The sequence below is a fragment of the Pithys albifrons genome, chromosome 23 (assembly GCF_047495875.1).
Source record: "Pithys albifrons albifrons isolate INPA30051 chromosome 23, PitAlb_v1, whole genome shotgun sequence".
Classification (NCBI taxonomy): domain Eukaryota; kingdom Metazoa; phylum Chordata; class Aves; order Passeriformes; family Thamnophilidae; genus Pithys; species Pithys albifrons.
The window spans coordinates 6,292,257-6,306,194 of NC_092480.1; the positions used below are offsets into that span (position 1 = coordinate 6,292,257).

Genomic DNA, 13,938 nt, shown 5'->3' on the forward strand with positions numbered 1-13,938 from the left:
AGGAAAGCTGCTGGGGGGTTTAGCACTGGCTTAATAGCACAGAAATCACTGTAGGCACTCCCCTGGCAGGACATTATATTTTTGGGATAATTATTGCAGCAGCACTTGAGCACTGGAGCTGTCCCCTCGTGCTCTGCTGGGACACAGGAGGCACAATCCCTGCTCCACAGGCTTCCCATCCCAGTGGGTGAGAGCAAGGAGAAGGCAGGAGGACTTGGGCCCATCCTGAGGCACAGAGGAACTGAGGAGAGGATTATTCCTGCTCATTGCTCAGTTGGTTAAAACTTGGTTGTTATTACAAGGTCATGGGTTCAATCCCCTGTGTGGGCCATTGACTGAAGAGTTGGACTGGATGGTCCTTGTGGGTCCCTTCCAGCTCAGAATAGTCTGGGATTCTGTGATTAAAGGGGGAACTGCCAGGGCACCAAATACCCCCCTGATCCCAAAGGGCACTGCAGCAGAAGGAGGGAGAGGACCCCAGACCTCAGGTATCTCTTCCACCTGCTCTTAAAAAAAACATCACAACAATAAGGGAAAACATGGTGAAAATCAGGGATTTTCTGAGAGCTGTGCCAAGGCTGCAAAGACAACGTGATGGACAAACCTGGGGGTGCTCAGAACTCACAGGGGGTCTCAGGTTGGTTAAAACTTGACTGTAACAATGCCAAGGTCATGGGTTCAATCCCCTGTGTGGGCCATTGACTGAAGAGTTGGACTCGATGATCCTTGGGGGTCCCTTCCACCTCAGAGTAGTCTGTGAATCTCTCACTACTCTGTCTGTGAAATAATATTAGAATTGGAGCTGTGGAAACTTATTTCAGGCTTTTAAAGGCGAGGTGGGAACCAGGGGACTGAAATCCTGAATGTCAACATGCCCTGAGGTCTCTTTTCTCTGAATGGAGACCAGAGTGTGACCAGACTTCAGGTATCAAAAGAGTGGTGGAATCAACTGGGGATTTGTTCCTGAGCAAAGGGACAGCAGCAGATGGGAAACCTGAATCCCAGTCTTCAGGCTTATGCCATGAGATCAACGATGTCATTCCTCTGATACTGTGTTTGAACACCCCAAATATCAGGGCACAGGCACTGGGAGGGTGCCCTGGAGGTGCCAAGTGGAGCTGAAGAAATAGGAATCAGCTCTCCTGCCAAGCCTTTCAAGCTGAACCTGGAGCTTTGATTAAAACCACAGAACTCTGTCTCTCCCTTATCAATAACACAATTCAAGTGTCCCACTGGAGTGTTTATCTGGTGGGAATTCAGGAACGTTTCCGGTTCCAAAGCCCTCCTTGCCCAGCCAAAGTCAGCAGGTTGGACTGAAGCTTCACACAACTGCCTTCCCTGTCCCAAAATTGTGTCATCCTGGGTGCAAACCTGACTTAAAACATTCCTTGTGAACCAGCAGCTCTTTGCTGATGAAACAGGATGAAATCCATCAGTTCTTTCGGGTGGGAAATTATTTTATTGTGAAGCCACGAGGGATAAAAACTGTTCAAATCCAACAGTTTTTATTTATTGTGAATCATTTCCTTGGCTCAGCTTCTCAAAGAAAATAAAGGTGGGGCTTACAGAGGCACCCACGTGTGATGTAACTCTTGTGCCACTGTAATCTCTGAAACTCCCACTGATTTTAGGCAGGGAGAGACCAGCACTGAGCAGCTTGGAAGGAACACCCTCAGTAAATGCTGTGTCCCTTCTTCCCTGCCCTTGCCAGAGGACACATCTCCAGCTGCCTTTCATAGAGTCACAGAATCCTAGAATGGATTGGGTTGGAAAAGCCCTCTGAGATCATCGAGTCCAACCCTTGGTCCAACTCCAGTCCCTTTACCAGATCATGGCACTCAGTGCCACGGCCAAGCTCAGCTGAAAAACCTCCAGGGATGGGGAATCCACCCCCTCTCTGGGCAGCCCATTCCAATCCCTGAGCACTCTCTCTGCAAAGAATTTCTTTCTGCTCTCCAACTTCAATTTCCCCTGGCAGAGCTTGAGCCCATCGTGCCCCCTTGTCCTGTTGCTGAGTGCCTGGGAGAAGAGACCAACCCCCACCTGGCCACAACTTCCCTTCAGGCACTTCCAGACAGTGCTGAGGTCACCTCTGAGCCTCCTCTTCTCCAGGCTAAACACCCCCAGCTCCCTCAGCCTCTCCCCACAGCACTTGTGCTCCAGTCCCTTCTCCAGCCTCGTTGCTCTTCTCACTTGGGTTGGAAGAGACCTCGGAGATCATCAACCCTTGATCCAACCCCACTGTGATCACCAGCCCAGGGCACTGAGTGCCCTGGGCTGGTGATCACAGTGGGGTTGGATCAAGAGATGTTGGATTCTCTGTCCCTGGAGGTGTTTCAGAGGACACTCAGTGCCACATCCAGTCCCTTCTCCAGCCTCGTTGCTCTTCTCTGGCCCCGCTCCAGCCCCTCAATCTCTTGCCTCAACTGAGGGGCCCAGAACTGAACACAACACTCAAGGTGTGGCCTCCCCAGTGCTGAGTCCAGGGGAAGGGTCACTGCTCTGGGCCTGCTGGCCACGCTATTCCTGATCCAGGCCAGGATCCCATTGGCCTTCTTGGCCACCTGGGCACACCTGGGCACACCTGGGCACTGCTGGCCACGCTAGTTTTGATATGGGACAGGATCCCATTGGCCTTCTTGGCCAGGATCCCATTGGCCTTCTTGGCCACCTGGGCACACCTGGGCACACCTGGGCACACCTGGGCACACTCTGCTCATGTTCAGCCTCCTGTCAATCCAACCCCCAGGTCCCTTTCTCCCTGTCCCTCTCCAGCCACTCTGTGCCCACCCTGAGCTGCTGCAGGGGGTTGTTGTGGCCAAAGGGCAGGACCTGCACTTGGCCTTGTTGAACTTCATCCTATTGGAATCAGCCCATCCCTCCAGCCTGTCCAGGTCCCTTTGCAGGTCCCTCCTGCCCTCCAGCCTGTCCAGGTCCCTCTGCAGAGCCCTCCTGCCCTCCAGTCCGTCCAGATCCCTCTGCAGGTCCCTCCTGCCCTCCAGCCTGTCCAGGTCCCTCTGCAGGTCCCTCCTGCCCTCCAGCCTGTCCAGATCCCTCTGCAGGTCCCTCCTGCCCTCCAGCCTGTCCAGGTCCCTCTGCAGAGCCCTCCTGCCCTCCAGCAGGTCGACACTCCCTCCCAACTTGGTGTCATCAGCAAACTTGCTGACAATGGACTCAATCCCCTCATCTAAATCATCAATAAAGATGTTGAACAGGACTGGACCCAACACAGACCCACTTGGATTGTCTAGTGGAGAAAATATCTGTTTTTCTTTCTCACTTTGTTCTCCCACCTTGATTTATGGCACCTTCTCCTGATTTTTGAGTCTTTGAATTATTATCCTCCTACAAAAGCTGTTTCACTTGAAAACATTGTGCAGCCTGTGGGACTCAGCTCCAGCTCTGTGGCCTCGTCACAGCACACTTATCCTTAGCACACCTTTGTGAGGGAAGGAGATGCTTTTAGCTCCACTCAGAGATGAAGAGCAGACATTAAGGGGCCATGGACATGCTCATGGCTGCACAGAAGTCTTGGAAAAGTTTGACTCTAAAACTCCAAGCCTCAAGGGCTGGTGCCACCCATGAGGAGTTCATTCCTGGCTGGGCTGCTGGGATAATGGTTTTCCAGAAGCAGCTCAGCAGAGCCCTCACAGCTCCTGTTTTGGGGTTTAATGCGGCAAAAAGGACTGTTGGATCCATCCCACACTCTGTGGGACAGGGAGGAGCAATAAAGAGCTTCCACAAGCTTTTTCTGTGAGTCCTGGATCCTCTGCACAACCTCTGCTTCAGCACCTTCACATTTGGGGAATCCCTCTTGCATTTATTCCTCTTTCCAACCAACCTGGGGTCCAGGAACACAGGAAATCTCCAGCCTGGCCACCTGGGGGTCCTGCTTTGAAGGTTTTACCAGAAGCCTCAGGGGAAGGGCAGAGCCTTCCAACGGCAAAGTTCAGGGATAATTTGCCTGTGACACATCAGTTAATGTTTGGTTTAATCTCTGCAGCAAATGTATCTATTTTATCATATACCCACAGATGTTTTTATTATCTGTAGGACTATCTAATCTCATCATAGTCCTGCTCAGTTCCTCACCTCCCTGATAGCACCAGTAACTCCATCTGAGTAAATTTTTGCTTCCCAAGCCACTTTTTCCTCCATCTTTCCACGTTTGCTCTCCCTGCCTGCCTTTCTCTTCATTTTCCCTCACCCTCCCTCCTCTCCATCCTGCAGGAAGAACCCTGGAGGTCCAACACCCAGGGCAGCTTTTCTCCTCCACATGTCCCCAGAGGGCTGGCCCAGAGCAACACTTACTTTCCCTGAGGTAACTGAGGTGAGACAGCAGAACTTCTGTGTTGTAGAGGGAGGTGGTTCGCAGGAAGTCGTCCTTGTTCATCTTGCAGAGCTCTTTGCCATCCATGTTCTGGAAGATGGTGGTGTCGATCTCCATCAATCCATACTCCTTGATGGCCCATTCCAGCCACTGGCGCACGTGCTCCTGTGTCCAGAGGGTGGGATCTGGGGGGAGAGCACAGGGGGTGGTCACACACAAGGCTCAGGCCTCCCAGACAAAGCATTAAACACCCTTTCCACAAGCAAAGATATTTAATTTACTGATTCCAGGGTGTTGTGGAGGATAAACAAGCTCTCTGTGGCCAAACTGGCAGGATTGAGTCTCTTCACTGTCTTCCACCTGCCTAAAGCTTATTCTTAGAATCACAGAATCAGCTGGGTTGGAAGAGACCTTTGAGATCATCAAGTCCAACCCTTGATCCAACCTCACAGTGATTACCAGATCATGGCACTCAGTGCCACGTCCAGTCTCACCTTAAAAACCTCCAGGGATGGGGAATCCACCCCCTCTCTGGGCAGCCCATTCCAATCCCTGAGCACTCTCTCTGCAAAGAATTTCTTTCTCCTCTCCAGTTTCCCCTGGCAGAGCTTGAGTCCATCGTGCCCCCTTGTCCTATTGCTGAGTGCCTGGGAGAAGAGACCAACCCCCACCTGGTCACAACTTCCCTTCACTCAGGGGGTGGCCAAGCAAGGCCTGTCACATGCAGAGTTCTGGAGACATCCACACCCTCCTTTGCACCTCAGCACTGCAGAGGAGCCCAGGTAGTGCCCTCTGAAGGTGCTTCAGTGGCCTGTGTGTCCAACAGCCAGAGATCACAGAATCAGCTGAGTTGGAAGAGACCTCCAAGATCATCAATCCAACCCTTGATCCAACCCTACTGTGGTCACCAGCCCAGGGCACAGAGTGCCACAGTGATCACAGTGGGGTTGGATCAAGACGTGGTTGGATCAAGACATGGTGGATTCTCACTCAGTGCCACGGCCAAGCTCAGCTGAAAAACCTCCAGGGATGGGGAATCCACCCCCTCTCTGGGCAGCCCATTCCAATCCCTGAGCACTCTCTCTGCAAAGAATTTCTTTCTGCTCTCCATCTTCAATTTCCCCTGGCAGAGCTTGAGCCCATCGTGCCCCCTTGTCCTATTGCTGAGTGCCTGGGAGAAGAGACCAACCCCCAGCTGGCCACAACTTCCCTTCAGGCAGTTCCAGACAGTGCTGAGGTCACCTCTGAGCCTCCTCTTCTCCAGGCTCAACACCCCCAGCTCCCTCAGCCTCTCCCCACAGCACTTGTGCTCCAGTCCCTTCTCCAGCCTCCTTGCTCTTCTCAGTTGGGTTGGAAGAGACCTCAGATTATCAAACCCAACCCTTGATCCAACCCCACTGTGATCACTCTGGCACTGAGTGCCCTGGGCTGGTCATCACAGTAGGGTTGGATCAAGACATGTTGGATTCTCCATCCCTGGAGGTGTTTCAGAGGACACTCAGAGCCACATCCAGTCCCTTCTCCAGCCTCGTTGCTCTTCTCTGGCCCCGCTCCAGCCCCTCAATCTCTTTCCTGAGCTGGGGGGCCCAGAACTGAACTCAATGCTCTTCAGCTTGGGAACAACACTGGTGACATTTAACTGGGGATTTTCTTCTTCTGCTTGGGAACAACATTGGTGACATTTAACTGGGACTTTTCTTCTGAAAAAAGCTTCTCAACGGCAACCCATCCCTTTGAGAGGGGCTGCCTGTCCCAGCAATGGCTCTGCAATGCCATCGGGGTCCTCTGAGTCCCCCCACCCTTCAGAAGTGCACTATGAAGTCCCCACAACCAGCTTTGGACACTGAGAATGGGGGTATTTATGGTCAGAAAAAAGATCTTATTGCTCCAGCAGAGCAGCCTTCCATGGCTGTGAGTCACAGCTGCTCTCCCTGCTGACAGGAACACAGTTCTACCTCCTGTAGGAGCCTCCAGCTCTTGGAGGGCAGTGTGGATGTTCTTCTGTCTCCTGCAGCCTCAGGGACTGTCAGCAGAGCTCCAGCTGGAGAGTCTTTATTACTGGCAGTGACGTAAGAGAGAGACTGAACCCTGCTGGAGACCCTGTGGGGAGGGACTGCTGCATCAGGAGTCAGAAAAGAAATCAGCCCTTGAGTTTAATCAGAAAGTCCCAGCAAGACTTGGGCCACAACAATGTTTTATAGTCATTTTCAGAGCATATTATCTGTGTTTTCAGATGTTTCCTGTGCTGCTCCTCCCCACGGAGCCCGTTTCAAAGTTTAAGCTGCAACTTCGTGTTCTGTTGCAGCTGGAGAGGATTGGAAAGGGAAGTTTAAACTTGGAGGATGTTTGATGTGTCATTAACAGCTGGTCCATCACTCCAAGAGGAACCTCAGACACCTCAGGACCTGAGAAGTTGAGCACATGGATCAGAAAAATGCAGGATCACAGGACTGGAGGTGTCCTTTGGGCAGGGACAAGAAATGCCTCATATTTATAAAATAAATTTATAAAATAAATTTATAAAATAAATTTATAAAATATTTCCTCGGCCCAGGGATGTAAGTTGTGTGAGCTGTGGGGATCACTGGGCACCAAACCTCAGGTAGTGCCCATATCTGGTGCATTCCTGGGCACCAGAATTCCAGAATAACACCATAAAATGGAGAACTGAGACCAAGGAGAATGGAAATTATAACTGTGACATCTCCCCACTGAGTCTCCAGTAAATCTGGGTTGCTTAAAGCTGAATTCTAAACGTGGAATTTACAACCCCACACCTTTACAAGTCCTCTTTGGGAATGACAGATGTGTTTCCTTCACATCTTGGCAATAGTTAATTCAGATTTTGCTTTCTAAGCACTGGCAAAAGGCTGCAAATTTTACAATGTGAGTATTCAAGGGAGGGTTTTTTATATTATTTTTAATTGAAAGACTTATTTGTCTTGAGTTTTGCAAAAAAAACCCCCAAGATCTAGAGGGCAGAGTGAATTTGTGGCCTCCCTTTAAACACTGTAAAAGACATTGAATGGCCTCTGAAAAAGTGGTTTCTTGAAACACAGCTGAGAGTCCATTATTACCACCATTGTAAGCCTAATGTGACATTATTCTTGCTTATCTTCACCCTAATGCACTATAAATCTCAATTCTGGATTATATTGAATTGTCCAAATGCCTTTCTTGGATGAGGCTTCTCATATCCTGCAGCCAGAGGTCTGGGATGATGTTCATTCTTGTCTTCCAAAGTCTGTTAAATCACTGCCCTCTCACAAGGATCTCAAGTCCTTGATTTGTGGATGCTCATGATGAGGGAGAAATGTCCTTTTCTTCACTCTCCTTCAAAGAGAAGATTCAAAACCTTCCTTCCACTGAGGGTTCTGAAAGTAATTTCCCTTATTCCAACAATTCCTTATTCCAACAATTTCCCTTATTCCAACAATTTCCCTTATTCCAACAATTTCCCTTATTCCAACAATTTCTGTTATTCCAACAATTTCCCTTATTCCAACAATTTCCTTATTCCAACAATTTCTGTTATTCCAACAATTTCCCTTATTCCAACAATTTCATTATTCCAACATTTTCCCTTATTTCAACAATTCCTTATTCCAACAATTTCCCTTATTCCAACAATTTCTGTTATTCCAACAATTTCTGTTATTCCAACAATTCCTTATTCCAACAATTTCCTTATTCCAACAATTTCCCTTATTCCAGCAATGCTAAACTTTGGCTCATCCTTGGTCTTTCTACATAAGCAGCGTGGTGAGGAGCAGGGGGAGTGTTGAACACCTTCAGTGACACAGGGAGTGGTTGGTGCAGCTCCCACCTCTGTGGGTAGCGTGGACAGACAGACAGACAGACAGACAGACCTGCTGCTGTCCCCAACCAGCCCAGCCAGTCCCTCAAACACACCCCAACAGCAGCTTTGGTGGGACTTGGAGAGTTATTGTCAGTCTTATTTATTAATGTCCTTTTCTTCACTCTCCTTCAAAGAGAAGATTCAAAACCTTCTCTTCCACTGAGGGTTCTAAAAGTAATTTCCCTTATTCCAACAATTTCTTTATTCCAACAATTTCCTCATTCCAACAATTTCCCTTATTCCAGCAATGCTAAACTTTGGCTCATCCTTGGTCCTTTCTACATAAGCAGCGTGGTGAGGAGCAGGAGGAGTGTTGAACACCTTCAGTGACACAGGGAGTGGTTGGTGCAGCTCCCACCTGTGTGGGCAGTGTGGACAGACAGACAGACAGACAGACCTGCTGCTGTCCCCAACCAGCTCAACCAGTCCCTCAAACACACCCCAACAGCAGCTTTGGTGGGACTTGGAGAGTTACTGTCACTCTTATTAATTAATGTCCTTTTCTTCACTGTCCTTCAAAGAGAAGATTCAAAACCTTCTCTTCCACTGAGGGTTCTAAAAGTAATTTCCCTTATTCCAACAATTTCTGTATTCCAACAATTTCCCTTATTCCAACAATTTCCCTTATTCCAGCAATGCTAAACTTTGGCTCATCCTTGGTCTTTCTACATAAGCAGCGTGGTGAGGAGCAGGAGGAGTGTTGAACACCTTCAGTGACACAGGGAGTGGTTGGTGCAGCTCCCACCTCTGTGGGCAGTGTGGACAGACAGACAGACAGACAGACAGACCTGCTGCTGTCCCCAACCAGCTCAACCAGTCCCTCAAACACACCCCAACAGCAGCTTTGGTGGGACTTGGATAGTTACTCTTATTTATTAATGTCCTTTCCTTCACTGTCCGTCAAAGAGAAGATTCAAAACCTTCTCTTCCACTGAGGGTTCTAAAAGTAATTTCCCTTATTCCAACAATTTCCTTATTCCAACAATTTCCTTATTCCAACAATTTCCCTTATTCCAACAATTTCCTTATTCCAACAATTTCCCTTATTCCAGCAATGCTAAACTTTGGCTCATCCTTGGTCTTTTTACATAAGCAGCGTGGTGAGGAGCAGGAGGAGTGTTGAACACCTTCAGTGGCACAAGGAGGGGTTGGTACCAGATCCCACCTGTGGGCAGCGTGGACAGACAGACAGACAGACAGACAGACAGACCTGCTGCTGTCCCCAACCAGCCCAGCCAGTCCCTCAAACACTCAACAGCAGCTTTGGTGGGACTTGGAGAGTTACTGTCAGTCTTATTTATTAATGTCCTTTCCTTCACTGTCCTTCAAAGAGAAGATTCAAAACCTTCTCTTCCACTGAGGGCTCTGAAAGTGATTTCCCTATTCCAACAATTCCTTATTCCAACAATTCCCTTATTCCAACAATTCCCTTATTCCAACAATTTCCCTTATTCCAGCAATGCTAAACTTTGGCTCATCCTTGGTCCTTTCTACATAAGCAGCGTGGTGAGGAGCAGGAGGAGTGTTGAACACCTTCAGTGGCACAGGGAGTGGTTGGTGCAGCTCCCACCTCTGTGGGTAGCGTGGACAGACAGACAGACAGACAGACAGACCTGCTGCTGTCCCCAACCAGCCCAGCCAGTCCCTCAAACACTCAACAGCAGCTTTGGTGGGACTTGGAGAGTTATTGTCAGTCTTATTTATTAATGTCCTTTTCTTCACTCTCCTTCAAAGAGAAGATTCAAAACCTTCTCTTCCACTGAGGGTTCTAAAAGTAATTTCCCTTATTCCAACAATTCCCTTATTCCAACAATTTCCTTATTCCAACAATTTCTCTTATTCCAGCAATGCTACACTTTGGCTCATCCTTGGTCTTTCTACATAAGCAGCGTGGTGAGGAGCAGGAGGAGTGTTGAACACCTTCAGTGGCACAAGGAGGGGTTGGTACCAGATCTCACCTCTGTGGGCAGTGTGGACAGACAGACAGACAGACAGACAGACCTGCTGCTGTCCCCAACCAGCTCAACCAGTCCCTCAAACACAACCCAACAGCAGCTTTGGTGGGACTTGGAGAGTTACTCTTATTTATTAATGTCCTTTCCTTCACTGTCCTTCAAAGAGAAGATTCAAAACCTTCTCTTCCACTGAGGGCTCTGAAAGCAATTTCTCTTATTCCAACAATTTCCCTTATTCCAACAATTTCCTTATTCCAACAATTTCCCTTGTTCCAGCAATGCTACACTTTGGCTCATCCTTGGTCCTTTCTACATAAGCAGCGTGGTGAGGAGCAGGAGGAGTGTTGAACACCTTCAGTGACACAGGGAGTGGTTGGTACCAGCTCCCACCTGTGTGGGCAGCGTGGACAGACAGACAGACAGACAGACAGACCTGCTGCTGTCCCCAACCAGCTCAGCCACTCCCAACAACAGCTTTGGTGGGACTTGGAGAGTTACTGTCAGTCTTTTAATGGTTTCCCCTCCCTACACTCAGCTCAGGCTTTTCCTTTTCATCCCAAATGGCAACCAAATGCTGGGGAATTGTCATCTGTTCGTGGTCAAGCCACGAGCAGGAAACAGAGCTGAATTCCACGAGTGCATTTCTTCCTGCCAACACTTTGTCTGCTGGGTTGGGTACCCTCAAAAACCCTCAAAACCAGTGCAAGTTCTGGCACAGAAACTGGGCCAGCACTTGGCTCCTCTGCTGGAAAGTTCCTGGCCTTGGCTGTTTACAGGGATGGTGTTTATAAACTTTGCAGGGGAAGACTCCTCATTCCAGGTTCAGACTTCATCAGTTGCCTCCACAGCAGCTCACCCTTGGCTCTCCAAATGCATCCAATGCATCCTGCCAACTCCAGAGAGCAGATGTGGATATCAAATGCAAACAGAGCTGGACAGGAATGTTCCTGTGTAACAGTTTTTGGAAGGATAATGGAGTTCCTGCAAAATATAATTTCGCTGGGTTTCTACTTCTAACAGAAAATGAAAACAAAATAGCTCATTTTGAATCAATCAATGTGACATGAAAGTGCATCTGGACTCTGGGAGCATCATGGGAGTTATAATTTGGGCCCACTTCATGCTTGCTCTTGCCCATGAACTGTGCTCTTTGATCATCCCCTGCGTGTCCCAGGAAGCAGATTCTCCCCTAACACATGGTGGGAGATGGATTTGGTTCAACACACCAAACCAGCACTTCATTCCAGGAGAAGATAACAAAGAAGCAGCACTAATTCTCTGCTTCTTCTCCTGATTCAGTGCAAGGAAAGCTGCCCCCAGGGGCTTGGTGGTACCTGCTGGGACGATGACTCTCCTCTCGTTGGTGGTCATGTTGGGAGGAGGTCCATTCTTCTCATCCATGTAGGTGCTGTAGCTCATGGGGTTGGACTCTGTCCCTGCTCCCACGAGTTTGCCACATTTGTTCACGCTGCAGTCCACGGGGGACTCCCTGAAATGGGAAAGGAAACAGCAGAGCTGCCATCACTGTGCCCCTGCCAGCCCTGCTGCAGCAGGAGGGGTTTGGGGTACACACATGGCAACCACCCTGCAGGTGAAACACCAACAGTCTTTCCGTGTGGAGAGGCCATTCCTGACCTGTCACACGGATCTGTAAGGTGGTCAATGAGACACAGGTCCCATGTGGGGGATCTCTGATAATGAAACCAGTTGGAGACTCCAAGAGGAGTGGCTTCCAGAGCAGGCAGTGGTTACTGACAGGTTGTACTCAATACCTCTGAAATGCCAAAATTCCCAGTCCAGGTGGAGAGCAGGTCCCTGTCACAGGGGCCTGTAGGTCACATCCCCACTCCCCCCTCCTTCATTGCTCAGTGCATTCCAGCAATCCTGCAGATACAGCTGGATGCTCCTGGGAGCCCTTTGGGGCTGTTCCACTCCTGCATTTGGTTTAAACAATCTTCCAGTGGAGCCTGTCCATTGACAGGCACTGCCCACCCCGTGTCCTGGGGGGTTTCTGCAGAGCCCAACATGGGCTCAGGAACACCCCCTTCATGTCATGAACATGGAACTCAACATACCCAACCAAAGTGGCAGGGTAGGCACAGGAGAAGACTCAACATCAGCAGAGAGATCTTGTCTGTTCCCAGACCCTGTAGGGGCTCAAGGACAATGTTCTCAGGCACAGGGTGGGATTGTTGGGTGTCCTGTGCAGGGATAGGAGTTGGACTGGATGGCCCTTATGGGTCCTTTCCAACTCAGCATAGTGTGTGATTCTGTGCTTAGCAGTGCCCCAGCCCTGGAGAGGCAACCTGGAACTCCTGGGTGCCTTGGGCATGAGTGAAGACCTCCAGACCTCAGCAGTGGTGTGTGAAAAAGGCTCCAGCCCCACTTTAACTTCTGAGGTGATGGAGTGATGAGCAGAGAACCTTCAGCAACCCAGGTGTCTCTGTGCTAAGACCCGCAGAGCCTTGGAGAGGTTCTGTCCTGCTCTGGGAGAACTGTGAGCCTCCAGCCACAGGCAGGGAGCACAGAGTGTGTTTTTCTCCAGTAATAACTCCTGTTTTTAGTCACTGCAAACACCAGCACATCCCAGAACTCCCAGGAAGGGCACCTTATTGCCCTCACCTTCCCAAAGGGGAATTAGTGCCCAGCCTGTCCACAAAGAGCCACATGCAGGGCAGTTCAGGCCACTGCTTTAATCCCACAGCCATCCTCCTTCTCTGCCAGAAGCCAAGTGGTTTGGGAGGAAACCTTTCTCTGCAGGGTAAGAGCTGTGACAGAGCAGCAAATCCCACCCTCTGAGTTCAGCTGGCAAAGCTTCCAAGTTAGGACACTAAACAAATTTGTCTCCTAACCTGAACTGGGGGGGAGGGAGACTTGACTGAGATTGGGTTCTCGTGGCTGGGAGATAAATGCTCCACCGAGATATTCGAAGGCAGATGGTAATTTTTTCCTCATGTCTTACTAAGGGAATGCTGCTTGAAAATGGAAATAAGATGTATAAGTTACACATGTTCGAATTTAAGGTTTTACTATTTCGCCTACTGTTTTTCCAGGCAGGGAACCAAAATCCGCCCTTGGAGAGGCAACTGCTGAAGGTTTAATGTCCCCGTGGCAGTGAGGAGAGTCTGAGCAACTGCAGGGCCAGGGGGTGTTCACAGGGAATGTGCTCAGTGCGAGGGCTCTGCTGGAACTCTCCGTGTCAGGTGTTAACGCTGCCTGTGCTGGCACGGACAAAGCCCTGAGGTGGCACAAAGGAGCTTATTCTGTGCTGAGGGATGGCCCGTCCTGGCTCAGTGAGATGGGAGAGCATCCCTGGTCCAGAGTGTTCCTGGGAGGCCACCAACCTCCTCCTGCCCTGGTGGGCACCAGCTGCTGGTTTGATGGGGTGGGCAGCCCGGCTGGTGGGGCAGAGCCACATGAACAACCCCACGGGGGGATCCCCACAGCCCCACAGGGGGATTGGTTTCCCTCAGCCCCACAGGTGGACTCCCACAGCCCCACGGGGGGATTCCCACAGCCCCAAGGGTGGATTGGATTCCCAAGCCCCACGAGCGGATTCCCACAGCCCCAAAGGTGGATTGGATTCCCAAGCCCCATGCGTGGATTCCCACAGCCCTACGGGTGAATTGGATTCCCACAGCCCCAAAGGTGGATTGGATTCCCAAGCCCCACGAGTGGATTGGATTCCCAAGCCCCACGAGTGGATTCCCACAGCCCCAAGGGTGGATTGGATTCCCAAGCCCCACGAGTGGATTCCCACAGCCCCAAGGGTGGATTGGATTCCCAAGCCCCAC

The 13,938-nt window shown here is 50.1% G+C and overlaps 1 protein-coding gene across 2 annotated transcripts in view; it reads right to left on the bottom strand.

Annotated features, from left to right (window-relative positions):
- FLI1 (Fli-1 proto-oncogene, ETS transcription factor) overlaps positions 1 to 13,938 on the bottom strand; it is a 119,622-nt gene that overhangs the window by 32,333 nt on the left and 73,351 nt on the right. For both annotated transcript variants that reach the window (XM_071576191.1, XM_071576192.1), the window contains 2 exons: positions 11,479 to 11,633; positions 4,312 to 4,515 (listed from right to left, as the gene is read on the bottom strand). In XM_071576191.1, coding sequence (XP_071432292.1) covers positions 4,312 to 4,515; positions 11,479 to 11,633 — 359 coding nt within the window. The remainder of the gene's footprint in view (positions 1 to 4,311; positions 4,516 to 11,478; positions 11,634 to 13,938) is intronic.